The 19,512-nt window shown below is 31.3% G+C and overlaps 2 protein-coding genes and 1 long non-coding RNA gene across 6 annotated transcripts in view; 2 read left to right on the top strand and 1 right to left on the bottom strand.

Moving 5' to 3' along the window:
• LOC148621073 (protein FAM81A-like) overlaps positions 1-12,213 on the top strand; it is a 28,146-nt gene extending 15,933 nt beyond the window's left edge. For 3 of the 4 annotated variants that reach the window (XM_088575096.1, XM_088575099.1, XM_088575097.1), the window contains exons 2-6: positions 898-1,311; positions 1,956-2,204; positions 4,031-4,273; positions 6,659-6,769; positions 7,560-12,213. In XM_088575096.1, coding sequence (XP_088431222.1) covers positions 928-1,311; positions 1,956-2,204; positions 4,031-4,273; positions 6,659-6,769; positions 7,560-7,775 — 1,203 coding nt within the window. In that variant the 5' untranslated portion in view covers positions 898-927 and the 3' untranslated portion in view covers positions 7,776-12,213. The other variant, XM_088575100.1, reaches the window with a different exon arrangement.
• A 2,186-nt stretch (positions 12,214-14,399) lies between these two features.
• On the top strand, positions 14,400-19,409 carry LOC148621072 (uncharacterized). Its single transcript, XR_015921081.1, has 3 exons — positions 14,400-14,502; positions 17,942-18,001; positions 19,186-19,409. It is a non-coding gene; the product is annotated as an uncharacterized LOC148621072 (long non-coding RNA).
• Positions 18,330-19,512, bottom strand: part of LOC148621071 (uncharacterized) — a 24,518-nt gene continuing 23,335 nt past the window's right edge. Inside the window, exon 23 of the transcript XR_015921080.1 lies at positions 18,330-18,540. The gene's annotated coding sequence lies outside the window, so the exon portion shown is untranslated. The remainder of the gene's footprint in view (positions 18,541-19,512) is intronic.

Below are 19,512 nucleotides of genomic sequence, written 5' to 3'. Positions count from 1 at the left end.
AGACGGAATGAAATTAAGTTTTTTTCCCCTGCTTTTAGGCATTCAAGCTTTCAATTTTATGTTATCAGGTACTTTAAGGTGACAGAATCTATTTAGTTACAGAAAATATACATCCCCTTTTGCTATTACTTTCTTCTATTCTTAGATGTTGTAAACCAGACTTAAAATAGCAGAATAGACAGTGCTATGACTCTTTATACCCTCCACCTCTTAAAGCAGTAAACCCATAATACCAGTATCTATATCAGGGAAAAACATCAAGTTCCCATCGTTGTTAGTAGAATAGTAGACCCATACTTCATCAGTGACTTACTTGTAAAAACAAAGTATTATTTGAATTTGTAATTATTTTAGATTTAAGAAAATAATTTAAAAAATAATTTGAAAAACTAACCCTAACTAAGGAAGTTAAGTCATGCCCTCAGGACTTAGGGGTTAGTTCCTTCTCCTTACCTTCTGTTTTCCAACTAACAAACTCCATGAGTAAGGATAAGTTTTACAAATTAGTTTTTACTCATTTTCCAAGATAAAAAATAACTCCAAATCCAAATAATACCTTGTTTAAATATGAATGTGAACATGATATCACTGTTAATTAGTCATTTCAACATGCAAAGTGTTTTACTGATAAGATTTGCATGAAATTTGAATTGTTGAATGTAACGGCTCACAAATTGAATTCATCATAGGTAACAGTAGGTATTTTTGATCAATTTATTCAAAAATACAGGAAAAAAAATAACTTTCCAATTTTATTATTGAACAAAAGTGTTTGTACAGTAATAGGTGAAGTCTGGTTTTGTGTTACAAATAACATGTAAAATTAAACCAATGGTGATTTCTTTGTTTATCAGATTAATATACAAATGTATCATGCATATACATTTTTCCTTCCAGTATCAGTGACTTAACCAGAAACCAGTAAAAATGACACACAGAGGCACCCTCCCAGCATTACGAGCTCCTTACGATACCGACAATGACAATAATGGAAGATATCGTAGAAGTCCACAAAGCCACGACCAGAACCAGATGGTGCCATATGGACCCAGATCAGATGGAGGCCAGTCAAACAGGGAGTACACCAATCGTGGTCAGTCCCGACTAGATATTTTGGAAGACAGACTTGCTCAGCAGGAAAGAAGTACAGCAACAGTTATGGACAGGGCTTTCAAAATCAAAGAGGATGTTATTGACAGTTTGAATTTTACTCATGGGACTTGGCAGGAAGAGAAACATGCTAGATCTTTATTGCAGGAGCATATTCGTACTATAACGGCAATTGTTAATAAACTCAACAATGATATTGCTGTAAGTCAACAATAAACATGATAAGGACTATGAATATGAGTATATGTAACAAGTTCTGAAAAAAAAAATAAAAAAATTCTAGCTGATATCGTTGAATACCTTAACACTGAACTTTTGAAATTGTTTATCAACTGTGTTGTTAATAAATTCTTACTCTTGTATTGGTGAAATTTGTGCGTATAATTTAGATTATGAAGTTAGAGACTTGTAAAAAAAGTCACATATTTTTTTTAGTTCAGAATTGAGTGAAAATCATGAAATATGAAATCATGAGTTTTTTTTTCCATTTTAAATTTAGATTCTGATTTCTGCTTCTTTGAAAATACATGTAATAAAGGCAAAAGAAATGTAGGCTCAAATAAAAGCTTCCATAACTGTCATCTCAGTTAACCACTTAAAACTGATACTGTTAACCTGGATATTTTTTTTTATACAATGTAGTAGTTTTTCATAATTTTCAGTAAGATAGCTGTCACAAATATTTTCTTCATGAAAAATTTCATACAATTTGATGCGCAATAAGGACTTGTGACCATGCAAAAGTAAATTTAATAGAAAAAGCATGAAAAAATGATAAAACAATAATTTGCTGCATTACAAAACTAAATTTTATTAGCATTAAAAATTTTCTTTTCATTTTGTAGTCACTTGAAGATCAGCTTAGAGTGAGAGATAATGCTGCAGTTGGTACCAACTCTGCTGTCAAAAATTTAGAAGTGCACCATGTTGCCTCTCTCACAGACCTAAGAGGGAGAATTGTACGCTGTGATACTTCCATTGCTAAACTTTCGTCAGAACTACGCAACGCTACTGACTCAATCAAACAGATGGGTGGACAGTCACAGGACAATCAGAATAGAGTCTTAGATAGGATTCATAACCTTGAGTCAAAGGTATTTGTTACAGGCAGTAAAATACTTAAATTCAGGGAATAGTGATGGTCTACCAATAATAGAATTATAAGTTTCATAACTCGTAAAAGTTGAAAAATGCAAAATATCTACTCAAGTTAATTAATTTCAATATCCTAACAAGCAAGCCTTGGCTAGTTTGTTATGATGTTGATATTAAATGAGAGGAGTTGATATTTTGCGCCATTTAACTTTCAGGAGTAATAAAGCCTTTTTCTCTATGATTTCTTTGAAATATTTTGGCCCTTTGACATTCGGCTTCTGTCATGGCAGAAATTCTAGCGATCAGTTGTCTGTGACGTAATCAATGATGTAAGGAGAACAAAATAAGAAACAACACAACAATACTTTTGCCCAATCAGGTTTTATAGAAAATGATTTACATTCTAGAAAAGCAGAGGATGCTTACCCTACCGGTGCACCTGGTCAATGCTCCCAGTTTTTAGTGGAGTCTGAGTTGCTCATTTGCTTTTTTTACTTTGTATGTATGATTTTAGTTACTTTATGTTCTTTGTTGTGTATGTCTGTTTTCCATGTCTGGTCTTTGTCCCTGGATTACATTCTTTTGATTACTGCTATAACCTTGGTTCCCTTGATTACTCTTACACAACAACTAATGGCAATAGCATAGTTTCACATCGCTAGTTCATATCACGTCATAGCGTCCAAGTTGATAAAACAACCAAATGATAGAGAATGATCATTACTTGATGAACTGCTTTATGTAGTAAACTTGACATCAGACGAGGAAGTTTAAATCTCCTTGTTGATCCAGTTCATTATACGAGACATTTAATCAGATAATGCTCACCCAGTCAAAGAAGACCAACTCTGTCACTTGAAGTTAACTATTTAACTCGCTGTAATGACATGACATCAACCATGGGTGAAATAAACTTAATCTGCCCTAATCTTTCAGACAAAAAAAATCCCAATGCAGAATTTATATAAATATTTAGACCTCCCTTTTTGACCAATTAGTCAGTTCTGATATAAATGTTTAGAAAAGTAGATTATACCTTGTGCACATCTCCACGCTGGCAATTATGGTTTTTCTGCTCTAAGAAAATTCTTTATGGGTTTTTAGGGTAGAGAATTTCAATGTCTTTGATGAATGAGTTCAGTTTATCTTTATACTTTTAAGGGGCATTATTTTATTTTCTTGTAAATGAACCTCTTAGAGAAATTTATGATTTATGTATTGAAATACTGATGTTACTTGTATCTAGTACTGTACAGGGGGTAATTTTTGCTGGGCGCTGATGTTTGGGTATTTTACAGGCTGTTGTAAAAATGACAAATAAATTCTGCAAAATATTGACTCTGGGCTTCAATACTAAATGCACCAATTAGAATCTGCATACCTTTTTGCCTCAAAATTGCAAAACAAGTTAATTTAACACCAAAATAACTTCCTATACTGTATCTGAATGTAGATAATACATTGTACGAGTATCAGGACTAGGAAAAAAGCTGAATGATTTCCATTTTATGATAGGTGGTTCAAAACATCACTGATGTTTTGCAATTTCATTATTCATCTCGTTTGTCTGTGACTTTTTATGAGCAACTCGGCGGGTGTTTCTAGAAAAGCAGAGGACTCTTACCCTACCGGTGCACCTGGTCCATGCTCCCAGTTTTTAGTGGAGTCCGAGTTGCTCATTTACTTTTGTTACTTTGTATGTATGATTTTAATTACTTTATGTTTTTTGTTGTGTATGTCTGTTTTCCATGTCTGGTCTTTGTCCCTGGATTACATTCTTTTGATTACCGCTATAACCTTGGTTCCCTTGATTACTCTTTTACAGATTGTACAAGTCAATAATGCTCTAGACAGAAATTCAAGTGAACAAAAGATGAAACTCCAACACCTAGAGGGAGACACTGGACAGCAGATGTCAATGTTAGATAGTAAAACACGCAGTTTGGTTGATGATATGAAAAACATGATAAATTCATTCCAGGCACAGCAGGAGGGGGAGCGAGAGAAACTGGAATCTCGACTCTTTGGACATATTGAAAAAATATCAGCATCTAAAGATACTCTCATTGTAAGGTTACAGCTTAAAGGGATTTACATGATATTAATGTAATTAATGATACATGTATGATTTTAGGCTTTGCCTATTATGGACAGAGCTAATTGTACTCTGATGAAATTTGACATTATTGAAAATACACTGCTATTTTGTAATATTGCTGATCGTCTCTAAACAAATTGGAATATGCCAGACACTGTATGTATGCATTGAAAGTTTAATCAATCACTTCTCAACTGCGTACATCATGTCCAAGATATGTTCTGAAACATGAATGACCCAAAATATTTGTTTTAGTTGAAATAGAACAATTTTAAGTCATTCATGTCTCAAAGCATCAGTATACATATATATAGGATGTTGCTGACACTCCATCACTATTCATTAGTAAAAAGTGAATGTCACTTCCTATAAAAGTTAATTTAATATTTTTGTAAATTGACAAAACAAGAACTATATGCTAAAAGTCATTATGAAAAAGCTTTCTTGATCAATGGCATAGAAAGGTTTGCTTAGTTGAGCTGAGGAGGTTAAAGCAAAGATCTATTGTAAAGATGCATTGTTTGAAGGTGGTACATTTTTATGTTGTATTGATGCTTGAAAGGTAGTTTCACTAGGCCAATCATTTTAGAGTTGAAAGACATTTCAAGTATGGTAGTATGTTATAATTAACAAGGTTTAAAGTGGTAGTCTGTTTTTCTTAGAACTGTTAGATTTTGGAAAATTATTGTGATCAGAAATTGAAATGATAAAATATAAGATAGAAATAAACCAAGTAAGCTTAGTATTCTATAGTTGGATTTTAAGAGCATTATTGCATTGGATCAAATATGGAAAAAATACTGAAGACAAAAAAAATGTATTTTTCTTTATCCTCTCTGTTCAAGTCAATTCTTTATTGTAATATAAGAAATATCTACGCATGATTTATAGGGCAACTTCCTATTTTATTCTTTCCCACCTGAAATACTTCCTAAGTGTATATCAGCCTTAGTGTAAAATGTTGAGTTCTGAATTTTCCATGCATGTAGCCTACTTTGATGTCCACGTTACCAACTCTCACTCACAACGTAAATCCACAAGGTATCACACACAATGCACATGTGGAACAGGTAACATAAGTGTGTGTGTACCTGGCTCAGGTATGGTTCTCTTTGATGTCTAGAAAATTAGAGAGAAAGTGCACATTTGTTGCATTTCTAGAATGTATGCATGATGATTTGTGCAAAATAGTGAATTTTTATTTTATTTTTAAGCAGTCTGTTTGCACTATTCCTCTCTGTGAACATTTGGTTTATTTTCTTAACTTTTCTTGGTTATTTGTTTATTTAGTGTAAATGTTGTCTTTTGAGTGCAATTTTATCAGTTTTATAATTATGTTATGAATGTGATTTTTTATTGAAAAACTAATGATTGTTGTAGCACCCTTCCTTTCATATAGATTTTCGTTCTCTTCATCCTCATTCAACAACAAATTTCTACACAGTGATGTGTTTTGCATACTCTGTTTAATATTTCTCTTTTCATTTCTTGAACCATTTCTTGCGTAGGACATGTTCCAGTACATTTTACTACTTTAAAACTTTTGTGGATTATATCAGACCAATATTTACAGTAAACACTTATTCTTATTCATTAATTTATGGCATGTACACTATTGAACATGGATGTTATACAAAAAAATTCTATTTTTTCCTTACACATGACTACAATTGTAGCTGCCAATTTTTGAAGAATTGCATAGATAGATCCAGAGATTCTCAAAAGAGGAGTCCTCGCTCTGTCATGGCTCAGTGATTTCCTATTAATCAACTAAATTTTTCCAACCTAAAGAGGGTCCTCCTGAGCTCCCCCTGGATCCTCCTATGAATTTTACCTTGACTGTATTTCATATTATAGTTAACAGCATAAAAATACTGAGTTATAAGAAGTACACACAAAGGCCTTACTTCCAAAAAAGGAAAAAATAAGCAAAAAAAAATGTACATGTAATAACAAAAAAAAAAAAAAAAAGCATTAACAATTCTACTTAGTTTTGCAGTGTTTCTTTTCACAAAATTTGGCTATCTGTAATAATTTGTAAAAAGAAGTATAAGTTAAGCATATACAAACTTTCAATATAACATGAACTTTAATACTCATGAAAATGTTTGAAAACCACCAATTCAAATAATAAATATCTGCCAAAGAAAGTTAATTACAGTAAATTGCAAGCTCCTATACCTAGAAGCCTTCGTTTATTACAAAGTATATGCATTTCATGAATAATACTGAAAGATATATTTTTCATATAAATTCAGAAAAGATAATTCTTACAAAGTATCTCAAAGTATCTTTTTTTCACTATTTGAAAAATATAAAACATGTAGCATAATATATTACCATCATATTTCTCAGGAAAAGTTGGAGCGTAAAATGGATGAAAACCATTATGTCACAGATGCAAGACTTCAGAAACTGGAGGAGGCTGTTGTTGAAGAAAGGGCAAGGATAAATGAACTACAACATGTATGTATAAATAGAATAAAACTTTTTATACCACCATAAAAAATTAGAGATCATGCAATGGTATGTGGCACTGTTGTTGTCATTTCATGGCTGGAATATCTTGAGTCATTATGAATATGCCCTTTCTTTGTTTTATCACTTTAACATGTATTTTATTTGTATTTAGTTCCATTTTTACTTTTTTTCACTTATTAAGGAGGTAGACCTTGTGTAAGGGACACAACTCTTACAAATCATTAGAGCGTTTATATTCAGCTTTTTATGTCAAACTCATGTAAGCATCAAAGTAACTTAGACTGATATTATTCTGTTTCAAATGACAGCTTGATTGACTTAAGTGAATTTGAATATGATACAAACATATAACTGATTTCAGGAGTTTTGTCCCTTACCCTAGGTCTACCTTCTTAATTATTCATATTTGTGGTTAAATAAGCCATAACAACTTACATTGTTATTTTTTATTATTGTTTTTCAATGAAATTTAATGCACTTTTATGAAATAGTAGAGTTTTAAAAGAAAGTGTAATGACTACAAAATAGTCAACTGTATTCTGTCCACCAGCCCTAAAGTTCCTGTTTTCTTAGTGTTAGTGACTTTTATGTTGCAAAATACCTAGTTTCGACCCTAATATAGACCTGAAAATTTCTTGTTTTTAGCCCTAAAATTAGTCCTTATTTTTGCTAGACAGCCTGCAATTGTATTCTCACCAATTTCTCTTCAATAGCCGGTAAGATTATAGTTAAACCAAAATGCACTATTTAAGTTTTTCGTTTATTTAATTTTAAGGAAATTGAGAACAAATTGATGGCTAAGTTGGACTTCAGCATTCGAAACCAACAAGAAGAATTTTCAAAACTGAAACGGGAGGTCCGAGAGGGATTCTCAACAGTGCACGAAAGTATAAGTAACATGAAGACTGTTATGGAGGGTAAAAGAAAGATTCTGGAAGATCAGCTCAGAAAAGAAATCAGTCAAATTAGAAAGATGGTCGTACTGGTGTAGACTTTCTGTATACATAATATAATACTTAATTCTAATTTCATTCTGAGGGCTATTCTTATGTTTGGCTATGAAAATTAGATGTTGTGACTTGTATACCATTTTTAGAAGAAGCAGAATCACAAGGTATAAGTGCTGTAAAATCTAACAATAAAGCAAGTCAGAAAAAAAGACTTTTTTTCCTTTTGAGGTTGTTTAATTGTCAAAATACTCAGCCCAATTGTCTGTCTTTTCATTTGAGGACTTAACTTGCAAGGGGTAGAGAAATATTGGGTTCTGGTAGTGAAGTGTTACATTCCATCCATAAAACAAGATTTAATACAATTATTTAGAAGCCCATCTTTATTTCCATAGACCTTTGTACTGAGTGCATTAATATTGTATGAGCTTCTACAAAATGGGGATACATATGTGTAGAAAATTGTAAAAAAAAATTTTACATTTCAGAAGCTTTTTTAAATCATGAGGTTTTGTTAATTATATTGAAATATATTAATGAAATGCCCTTTGTGTAAAGCATATTTTGTTGAACATGTTTTGTCATAGTTGCTGAATTCATTATTTAAATTATTTTGCCACAAAATATTGTTTCGTGCTCAGGTTTTAATGCCTTTATAGTTTTTCTTAGTAAAACATACATTTTAGAAAACATGCAAAAAATGAGGCTCAATATATGTTATTGAGTCTGTACATTGAACTTCTGGCATAGCAACAAAAACTACACTGATGTAGTTAGTCTGTGTGGCCCACGGTAAATAAACTCATCTCAACAAATGCATGTTTTATCATACAGCATTCTGTGCACTGCAAAATAGTTTTTGTGCTGCCATAAACATTTATTAGTAAAAAAACCAAAAAATGGATCCCAAGATATGTTATTGATTCTGTACAGTGAGCATCTGACATTGCAACAAGTAGTTGCTCTGTGTGGCTTAGTGTAAACGTATTAATTTTTGTGGTTGCTAATTTTCGCAGATTCTGTCAAATGAAAATATTCATGGGTATCGATTTTCACAGTATCAAAATTGGTAAATGATATGTGGTGTTGATAAATCGATTTCATGGGTACTATTTTTCGTGTTTTTTTGTCCACTGTGAAAATAATACAAGTTAGTACACCGTGAAAATTAGTAAGTTTACAGTATTGCAAATGAAGCTCAACCCAATTAGTACATATATTTTTCAGACAGCATTCTGTACACTGAAGAAAATTTGTTTGATCAGAGTAGTATCAACCCAATGCACTTTTTGTAGTGTATCATATATGATCATGTTTAGCAATTACATGTATTTTCATTAGTTCGCATCATTTATGAAATGACATAGTTCAGTCCCAATACTATAAATGTCTTAGATTGCCCTTTTGAAAACTTTTATTTATTATGGTTGTGCCAAATGTCTTTTTTATTTTATTTTAAGCACATTTAAAATCAAACAAAACCCATTTGAGAAGTTTTGAATTGAGTTCATTTATCATATATGTATAGCTCATAAAGCCATGTAACGACTTATAAATATATTTATGAAAAAAGATATATGATGCACTGTATGTAAAAAATAATTTCATCAGACATGTTTTACTTATCAACATTGTTCTTTTGTTAATAGGTATAAAATTTAAATGAGTAAAACATATATTTACAGACCCATATTTTAATATATTTGTTTCTGGACAGAAGAGCATCTCATATATTTATTTTTATTATATTTAACAATTCAGTTTGGTTTCAAGTTAACTGACATTGTTTTTTGTTTTTTTTCATTGATGACCAGTCACATAATTATTTCATTATGTAAAGTATAAACTAAAAAAAAAAAAATAAGCCATTTTAGTTTTTACTGCCATGTTTGTAATTGAAAATTCACATTTCACTTGGAGAATTTACAGACTGACTGACAAAAAACACAAAATTTATGTACCTTGATGAAGTAATAATATAAAAGTCATTATGGTATCTCACTTATCATCCACTTTATGTAAGAATAGCTCTATTTTTGTCTTTGCATTACTAATATTAAAGCCTTTTTGTGACTTGTAACAGTAGAGAATAATTAGTTTAGTGCTTTGTTTGTATTTTTTCTTTATTTCTTACCCTGTATTTTGTTATGATGCTTCTATTTTGATCAATATTAATATCCTTTCTGATCTCACCTTTTATGTACAAAAGATGATTCAGTTTGGTAAATTTCATCCTAAATATGTTAATTTTTATACCCATCACAATGTTCCTTGGTCTGTATGTACAATGTATTGTCTGTCAGTTTGACAGTCATATCAGATTTTGGTTGTGTTAATGCTTTTGTTTTACACGTCCGATTTTTGACAGATGGGTTATGATATACTGTTGTCCATTTGTACCCATGTCATACAATAATCCAAAAACCCCATGATAGATTTTAATGATTTTTTGGTACAATTTTCGTCTTCCTGAAAGAAAACCCCCTTTGTGACAATTAACCAAATTCAAAGCCTCCCCCTTTTTTGTGTTTAAAGTCTCGTTACTCTAGAAAAACAGTTTTTGGATTTTTTTGTCTCTAGTTATGAGAAGGGGAGGCTTTGACTTTGGTTGAATTTTGTTTTGAATGATAAATGTAGTACAGAGTGGTCTTACAGTGTTTGGTTGTTACATTTACTTTTCCGTATTTTTGTTTAAGGAGGTAGACCTAGGATATGGGACACAACTCATGAAAATCATTGGAATGTTTGTATTCAGCATTTTACATCAATCTCATGTAAGCATCAAAGTAACCTGGACTGATTTCATGCTGTTTCAAATGAAAGCTTGACACCTGGCTTGGTGAAATTGAATATGATACAAACATATCACTGATTTCATGAATTATGTCCCTTACCTCCTTAAGTACTTATATAAAAACATGTCAATTAACTGATTTTCAATTGTTGCAAAAATTTAAATATGTTGATATTTCATAAATATATATCTAGTCTTGAAGTAGGTATTGTATGTAAACTTGTATATGTGTTTAATTCTATTTTTATTGTTATTTTTTTATTTACAGTAGAACAATTGCTCATTATTATTGTACTATTGATGTCTTTAGATACAATGAAACCTGTCTGAGCTGAAATTTTTTGGCCATGGTGATTTTTCCCACTATTTAGCAGATTCCACTTTTTTTCATAGATTTTACTGTAACTATTCCTATTTTACCCCATATTGACTTAAAATTTTGCCAATTTTTCACTGAATTGATCTTTGTAAAATCATCCCTGATGCTATGAAGGATTATTTCTGGTATCACTGTTTTCTGCTGATACATGTTCAAAATTAATGGAAAATGTTAAAAAGAGGCTTTAAAAATAGTGTAGATGATTTCTTGATTATTCAGGATTTTGGTAAGATAGATTTTACTGTATATGGAAATAGTTACATGTATGAATCTCAACAGAAATAATAGATATACTGTTTTATACTTCTTCCCTGTTTCAGACACTTTGTTCTATTTATTAACCAAGGTCATGGCTAATCATTGTTAAAGTTTTATTTTAATGCTAGTATGAAAATTGCAGGAGGGCATTATCCTCTTTAAAATGACATTTATTATATTGAGATTAGGTCTCCTGTTTATCTAATAAGATAATGATAAGTTATCTTCCCTAAAATGTGAAAGTCTTCCTGTTTTTTCTACTTGATCTTTACAATAATACCAGAATTTGTAAAGCATATATTGTGAGAAAATAAGCTAATATTAAGTTATCTCCCCTAAGATTTGTTTAATGTTTAATTAGTGATCAGTTGTCAATTTCACAAGAAGTTGTAAGAGTGTTAAACTGATTTTAAGTAATGACATCACAATGCTATTTAACACAAAGACTTCATAACATATGATTTGTTATAAATGTATGACTATCTTAGATCGACTACAGTGTTTTTCTTTGTCTATCATATTATTACTGTAAATAAATATACACAGTGTATTTTGTCTCTTCCTCCTATTAATGGTGGATGTTTTTGGGAAAACAAAAGCATATATTTTCATTTTTTTTTAGTTTGCATATACTTGTAATTTTATCTATATGCTAAAATATCTTCAGTACAAAATATGATGAGTGGTATGAAGTCTTGCTTACCATTTGCCTATTCCCACAGTGATTAAAAAGATGTTAGTAGCCGGAGTTTCTATTGTAGAGAAAACAACCTCTGTGGAAAAATATCTATTAGATGCTCATTTTTTGTTTGTTTTAACTCTGTGTTTTCATCCTGTTTATATAATGCTGAGGTTAACATATTGTTAAAGTTATTGTTTTTTAGTCTGTGATATTAATTCTATTTATAGAGATGATGCAAGAACCAGTATGAATACATGCACTGACTGTATTGTAAAAAACCAACATTGATATATTTATGTGAATCAAAATATATTACACTTCAGCACTGTATGAAGGTGTTGGAAAAATACAATAAATTATAAAATATTATCTAGTGACTTTCATTTGTCCTATTAAAATCTGTCCATGCATTTTTTGACAAGAGTATGGGTGGATTAACAGCACTATGCACAGACTGGGGCGAAGACAGAAAGAAAGTAAAACGCCAAAAAAAAATAAGAAGAGGAAAATTGCTGTACAAGTGTTTGCACTTCACTATTGAAGAAGAAATATAGAAAGCTCAAATGATGGAGAAATCTTTAGACAAATCAATGCAGGGAACAATATAAAGATAATAGATGAAGAACAAGTTGCATAATTGTAAAATAACAGCTCAAATATCACTAGGGCACCAACAATTTTTATTCTAAAGGGGGTTGCCTGGTATGGATTTAGGATCAGAATGTTTAACAAATTGTTAATGTATATTTAAGCAATATGGAACATTTCTTTTTTACTTCAAAAATACCCAGCCCCCTTTTCCTTGCTAAAGATATGGTCAATGCCTTAACATCAAATCGAACTCAATAAGCAGTTCCTGCATTTGCAAATCATCCACCATACGACTAGCAGAAGGTCAAATCTAGTAAAAGCGGCAAGCACTATCCTTGATTGTGATCTTTACCATCTTGCCAGGGTACACACCTTAAGGGTCACAACAAAATTACCAAACACTAATCTGATTCATAATCAAGTCAAGTCCAACATAAATTTGGCGAAGTAGATATTACACCACCGGAGCAGCTGGTACCGCAATGGGCCTGACTTGGTACAGCCATTTCAAACGAAATAGTGGGTTAAATCTAGGATTTACAGCACGCTAAACCCCCTCTTCCATTCCACACACACACACACACACACATGGATTTGACAATGTGGCCACTTCGTTTATTGCCTATTGAAGGTGAATTGATAGTTCTTTCGTCTTAGAAGCGATAGAGAATGTAGAAAAGCAAATTCATAGTTACAGTCGAATGATAAAGGATAAGTGAGTAACAGTTATGTCTATGTGCTGATGGGTATATAATTTATACATTGAATTACTGATAGTTAAAAAAGATTTTTGCATTTCATATAATTTGGTTAATAAGAGTTCATGGAAAGTCTTGTGTGTTTTACCCACTGTTTAATTCTTAAAGAGAATTATATTACTTAAAATCGAAGTTTCCCTTTTCATAGTTAAGTTTAAAGCTTTTCATAGCATATTTCGAAATGAAGGTCAAAATATGAAGCAGACTTATGCGTTTATGTGGTGTCTTTAATATCAAGCTCCCCAGGTCAACAATCATTTAGCCATAAAACATAATGGACTGTAAACTTCTGTGTCTATTTCTGGAATAACTTTTGAATGATGTCGGCGTATTTATAAATGTAAAATAAGTCCACCCATATATATCGTTATTAAAAATACTGATAAACGAATACATTTTTTTGCTGCAAGTATAGGCTCTCCCAATATCAAGGTGTTCTCATTCTATATTTGAAAAAAATAATGAACTATAATCGTTGAAGTCTTCTCAAATATTTGATACATGAAATATATTGGAACGCTGCTCTGCCCAATTCATCTTTATTTACAAAACTATATGGCTTAACAACTAAATGCTTTTTCTTAAAATGTTTCATATACAGAATTGTCTACTATCTGGTTGCAATACGACTAATAATTGTAGAGAGAATGCACACATGTTATAGTGTGAAGACATGACAAAGTATCTCTTTCTGAAAGGTGTTTATTTTATGTACAAAAAACCTGGAAAAAATGTAAAAAATTACAAAACCAACAGTAAAACAATTTTATATATGAATATGTACAATGCAAGAACATATAAATGTTAAGATAATTCATCAATAATTCAGAATTATTGTAATCTCTGTGACTTTTTTACCTGCCCTAACGGCCGCCCTACCACCCTCTACGTAAAAATTCTATTGTGATTGCTACCTTAGATATTTCATTTCACTACATATTTTGATACATCGATACATCAAACACCCTTATATATTCTATGCAATAATGATAGCATTTTCTTTCTAAGCATTCATTATTATTTATCATTCATTTAACGATAGTTTTTTTATTTCATTCATTCGTTCATTCTATCTATCCCATTGTTGTTGTTTTTCTTGTAGATATCAAGTTCGTCTTTCGTCTTAATTAGGAAAAAATCATCTTCTCAAGTTTCGCGAATTGGAAACACAAACAACTAAATCAAATTTGAATTGAAGGTATGCTAGACTGGTTCCCGGTCGCAATTTTCAGTATGTTACACATATACTCGTGAGAGTGTATTGGTAGTAGCTAATACCTGGAACGTAGTCCCGGGAACCAAGATAAAGGTATGTATCTTCACATTAAGTTCTCATCTCACAATTTTACTTAAATTTCACTTGAAAGCTTGATTCACTATTCCTTGGCGTAAACTTTGATAATGTATGAGAAAATATTTCTCTATCAATGTAAATCTACTTCCTTAAACACTAAGAATGTAAGTAGTCAATATAGACCCTACATGGACAAATTTGTCTTTGCATAATATCTTGAAAGAAATTATAACAGTAAAACAAAGTTTCAAATCAATAAATTTGAGATGCTATCGCAATAAATGTTCAAATGGAACACGGAATTTGCTGGAACTCAAAAACAGGGTGTAGTTTATTCGAGAGTAATTTGATCGTTTATATAATACTTTCTAAGTAAGACTGAAAATCTAATTGTACCTCCTAAAAAAACATATGATGTACAACATGTTCATTTTAGACACTAGATGCCATTTTACCCAAAATACATATCACGGTGTTCTTCAGTGATCTATTATATATCAGATGGTTATTTTATATACAAGACTTTCATTTTACCCAGAAAGCATATCCTAGAGTTCCTTTAGTCTATCAGCGTTAGCTTCTTCAAAGTGACAACAGAATTATAGTATAATTATCATGAGTTGCATTCAAGATCTATACTGTATCTCAGGGGAAATTCCAGTAATTTATAATAGCATAGTTCAAATCCCAAATTTTATTAGATTGGAGATTCCAGGATTCCATTGTCTCATTTGTGCCAATATTCTGCACAAAATCAATAAAATCCCCCCCCCCCAAAAAAAAAATAATAATCAAATTTATTTATACTGTTTTGCCAAAATAAATTTGAACAATTCACAAAACATGCGCGAATTTTCCTGGGTAGCTTTCGAAACTACCGAAGTTGCGACTCTAGGGTTCCAGGGTATAAAAAGTATGTACTATATGATTATATACAACCTAACACACTAATACAAGTTGTATAAACTTTTCAACGATAAAGCAGAAGGTGCTGTAAAAATATCATAATTAACATATCTGACCGTAACTTCAAAGCGCAATATATATAATTACCAAGTTAAATAAACCTTTTATATTGCTATAGCTCATCAAGTTGGATACATTTACACATTGATGTTATTTTTTTCAGTAACAAGATTTTATGGAAAGGGACCGAAAACCTTGGTGTAGGAACCCCCTATTGTTGGAAAAGTTTGTAAAATTCGCGTAGAATTTGGCAAATAAAAGCAAACAATAGCATGGAAACTCCCTTTATCTGTAACCCTACAGGACCTTTTTTTTGGAACCCTTCTTTTCAAAATATCTTAATGGATCCGCCCCTGTACTTGGTGAGCGCGTTTAATTACTTATGTATATCTAAATAAAATGATGGAAAATATCTTCAATCAAAATATTTTTTTATAAAGAAGTCATATCAACCTGTTACAATAATATATTTCAATTACTTTTAAACCAAGACAAAAAAAAAAACTTACCCCACCTGTTCCTTTTTTCCGTCTTTATTTGTCTTTGTCTTTGTCTTTCTTAATTATAATTTTTAGTTGCTGTAAACAATAATCAATCAAAAAACCTTAATCATGATTCGTTATTTTTGAAGGCGCTTGCACCAACATTGCCAAAGAAATAGTTTCACATGAAAGTCAAAGATTAAATCAAAAAAAATAATGACAGGAGAAAAATGTAATCAACCAAACAGTCAAGCAGTTGAAAATAAAACGGTCCTTACCACCCATTATAATAATAAAAAAAAATGAAACATCTTTGAAGGAGAAAGTGTAAGATACTGTATTACATATACTGAATTTTCGAACAATTACCGAAAAAATAAAACAGGGCCTAATTAAATATTCATCCTTGGATTTTATACAATTAAACTTTGAAAATTACTTTATGATTTATTTGAATGAAAAAGTCTGTAGAATTAAAATTCTGACGTTTTTAACTTTATTTTATTTGACATAGTTCTAACAATACAGTTCTAAGAAATCACAACTGAAAGGAAAGAACATCAATGTTGAAAAGTACTATAGAATTAAACACCTTTTAAAAGGATAACCTGAATTAATTCACTTACAAATTTGTAAAACTCCATTGTATTTATACGGGACTAAGTTCAGCGTATAAAATAAATGTCGTAAAAAGAGTTGAATCATATTAACATATTTCTTTGATATACGAGCAAGGAATTTACTGTAGTTCCAGTTCAACATTTTATTCCATCGACGAATATGTAAGGGTAGGGTGACTCTACCATATTTATTCAATGTGTCATGAAATGGACCTTGTAAAACCATCTGAACATATACTGCAAGAGTAGTCGTTACCTTTCCCAGATCACATCAAAAACATTATCCACACCAAATCGGTAGTACTCTTCTTTCCGAGGGTCATTTGGGCAGCTGGATTTTTATCCCATCTGACTTTTACCCAGCTTGTGTTAATAACAACGTTCTTGAAACAAAATCTGCCCAACAGAAATTTATGCTTTGCGTACATCTGATAATTACATGTGAATAATCTGTGACGTTAACAAGAAGATATTAAATTACATTTTTGTTTATAAAAAAAACATACCGATATCCATAGAACTGTTAAAAGAGTAATCAAGGGAGCCAAGGTTCAAAATAATAAACAAAATTACCATAAAACGACTTAAAGTCGCGCTTGGCACAGTGTTTAATAGAAAAGTTAGAATTGTACTGTACCACTTACGAATGAAGCAATATAGTTACAGGATATTTATTTGCAAAGAAAAGAAAACATTTATACCAATATCCTCCTGATCAATGCCGATCACAGTGCCCTCTACATTATCTGTAATGTCATGTTTCTGCCACATCCAATCTGGACCTTTAATTACACTATCTCCAATATCAGGCTTAATGAGTAAATTGTCATTTTTTGGTGTGCCACCGCAATAATATTCTAAAATTTCTTCAATCTTCTTCTTGGTTAATGCATCTTTTTTTTTGCGTCCCCTTCGTCACCTAGGGTGTTCAAGAGTGATCAGGGGAACCAAGATTCTAGCGTCTACACAACAAAGGACATAATGTAACTAAAATCATACATACAAAGTAACAAAACCAATGAGCAACCCGGAATACACTAAAAATTGGGAGCATTGACAAGGTGCTCCGGTAGGGTATGCGTCCTCTGTTTTTTTTAAGAAATACCCGCCGAGTTGCTCATAAAATGTCAAGTCCGTGGTAGTCGAAAGAAGACAGGAAAACTATAGCACGTTGAACAAATCAGTTTTCATGGCCAGATAAATACACCGTAACGAGTTCATGATGAAGACCATAAAACTTCTTTTGTGATGACTTCAATCTTGTAGCAACCTAACCCTGTTCTAGAAGCCTACTTGTTAGAAGTCTAGCGCGATACAAAAAGTCTGCGTAGTTTCGGCAAGTTCTGGCATAACGTATGAGTTATGATATGAACACTCCATTTGCAGGTGCTGAAGGGATGTAGCCGCAGATAAAAGGAAAGTTGACAATTCTGAATGAAAAGTGAGGTATGGAATAGTTTAAGTTTATGGGAGGGAGATGTATTCATTTTGATATAAAAAATAACTTATAATTTTTGTGCGTTTGCTAAAAGGAAAAGAATGAACACGACGAATAATCTCATTAATCTACAAAAAAACAAGAAAATTATAAGAAAAGCTCATATTATTTGGTTTAACTTATAAGACATATCTAACAGAAAATTTCAACAGGAAATCAATATCATTGGTCTTTAAACCGATTTTGTAATTGCACATTTCTTATGAAACACTGAGACGGTGGCATAATAAAAATCAATATCAAAACTTGAAGATCATGAATCAAAGTAAGTTGTAATATGTTTAAGCTGTTTATTAATTAAGACACAAGACTCATTCTATGCTGCATGTGGTATGCCAGTTGATTTCAATAGCAATGGCCTGGGCAAAAACTAATAACAAATAACATGTACAACAATACCAAGTCACTGTTATTTATATAATCACTGTGTCAGAATTATAGTTTTCCTATAATGGTGAGAACTGAAATTCTTCATACATAGAAACATCTGTTTGAAAAGAAAAAAAAATCTACTAATATATGATATATGATGCTCTCACTTTCCAACATGGGAAACAAATATAGGGTTATGTATCACACACACACACACACACACACACACACACACACACAGAGTTCTAACTAACATTATATATAACCACACACACATACTTTTACTTTGGAATATTATATACCAAAAAGCTCAGGTAAACTAAAAAGCAAATCAGTTTCTTCGTCATCCTCTTCATAACTACCATCGCTTTACATGCCAAGTAATTCTTCTAGACTCTTTCTTTCCGTTTTTTATTTTTATTTATTTATTTTTTGTTTTGAGGTTCTTCATTCAAAAGGTACAATGATATTGCTGTTATGAACCTTTTTTTTTATAAAAAAAAGAAATCTGAGGTCAATAAAATTAAATTAGGTTCAACTTTTATAAATTGATTTGGTAAGAATCAGTTACTTACATGTATGTTAGGCATTCTTAGATTAGATAACGTTTCATAGTTCTTAAAAATCTATTTCATTCCATTTACTTGATAATTTACCTAGATCACGTATTTTGTTCGTCATATACTTTTACTGATGCGGAAAATTTTGATGCGTACTTTTTGATAGCAATTTTAAATTATAATGCGTTTCTTCATTTCAGATTTTAACAAGACTTCATGGGAGGACTTGTGTGTTTTTTGCACCATGATTCACCCACTTCCTGATTCTTACAAGACTATTATTTAAATTGACAGTTGGAGTTCCCCTTTTTCTAGTTATGTTTAAATCTTTCCATAGTATAAAGGTCAAAATATGAAGCAGGCATATGCGTTTCTGTGGCGTCCTTAATATCAGGCTTACCAAAAAAAAAAAAAAAAAATGAAAGCTGAAATAAAAAGACTTTGTAAACTTTTGTGTCTATTTCTGGAATAATTTTTAAATGGTGCCGATTTATGAAAGTACAAGTAGACCATCCATATTTATCGTG

The sequence above is a fragment of the Perna viridis genome, chromosome 3 (genome assembly GCF_037379345.1).
Source record: "Perna viridis isolate PV_CMFRI_1.1 ecotype Kerala chromosome 3, ASM3737934v1, whole genome shotgun sequence".
NCBI classification, from domain to species: Eukaryota; Metazoa; Mollusca; class Bivalvia; order Mytilida; family Mytilidae; genus Perna; species Perna viridis.
Note: the sequence above shows the minus strand (reverse complement) of the source record. Positions and strands in the feature narration are given on the sequence as shown.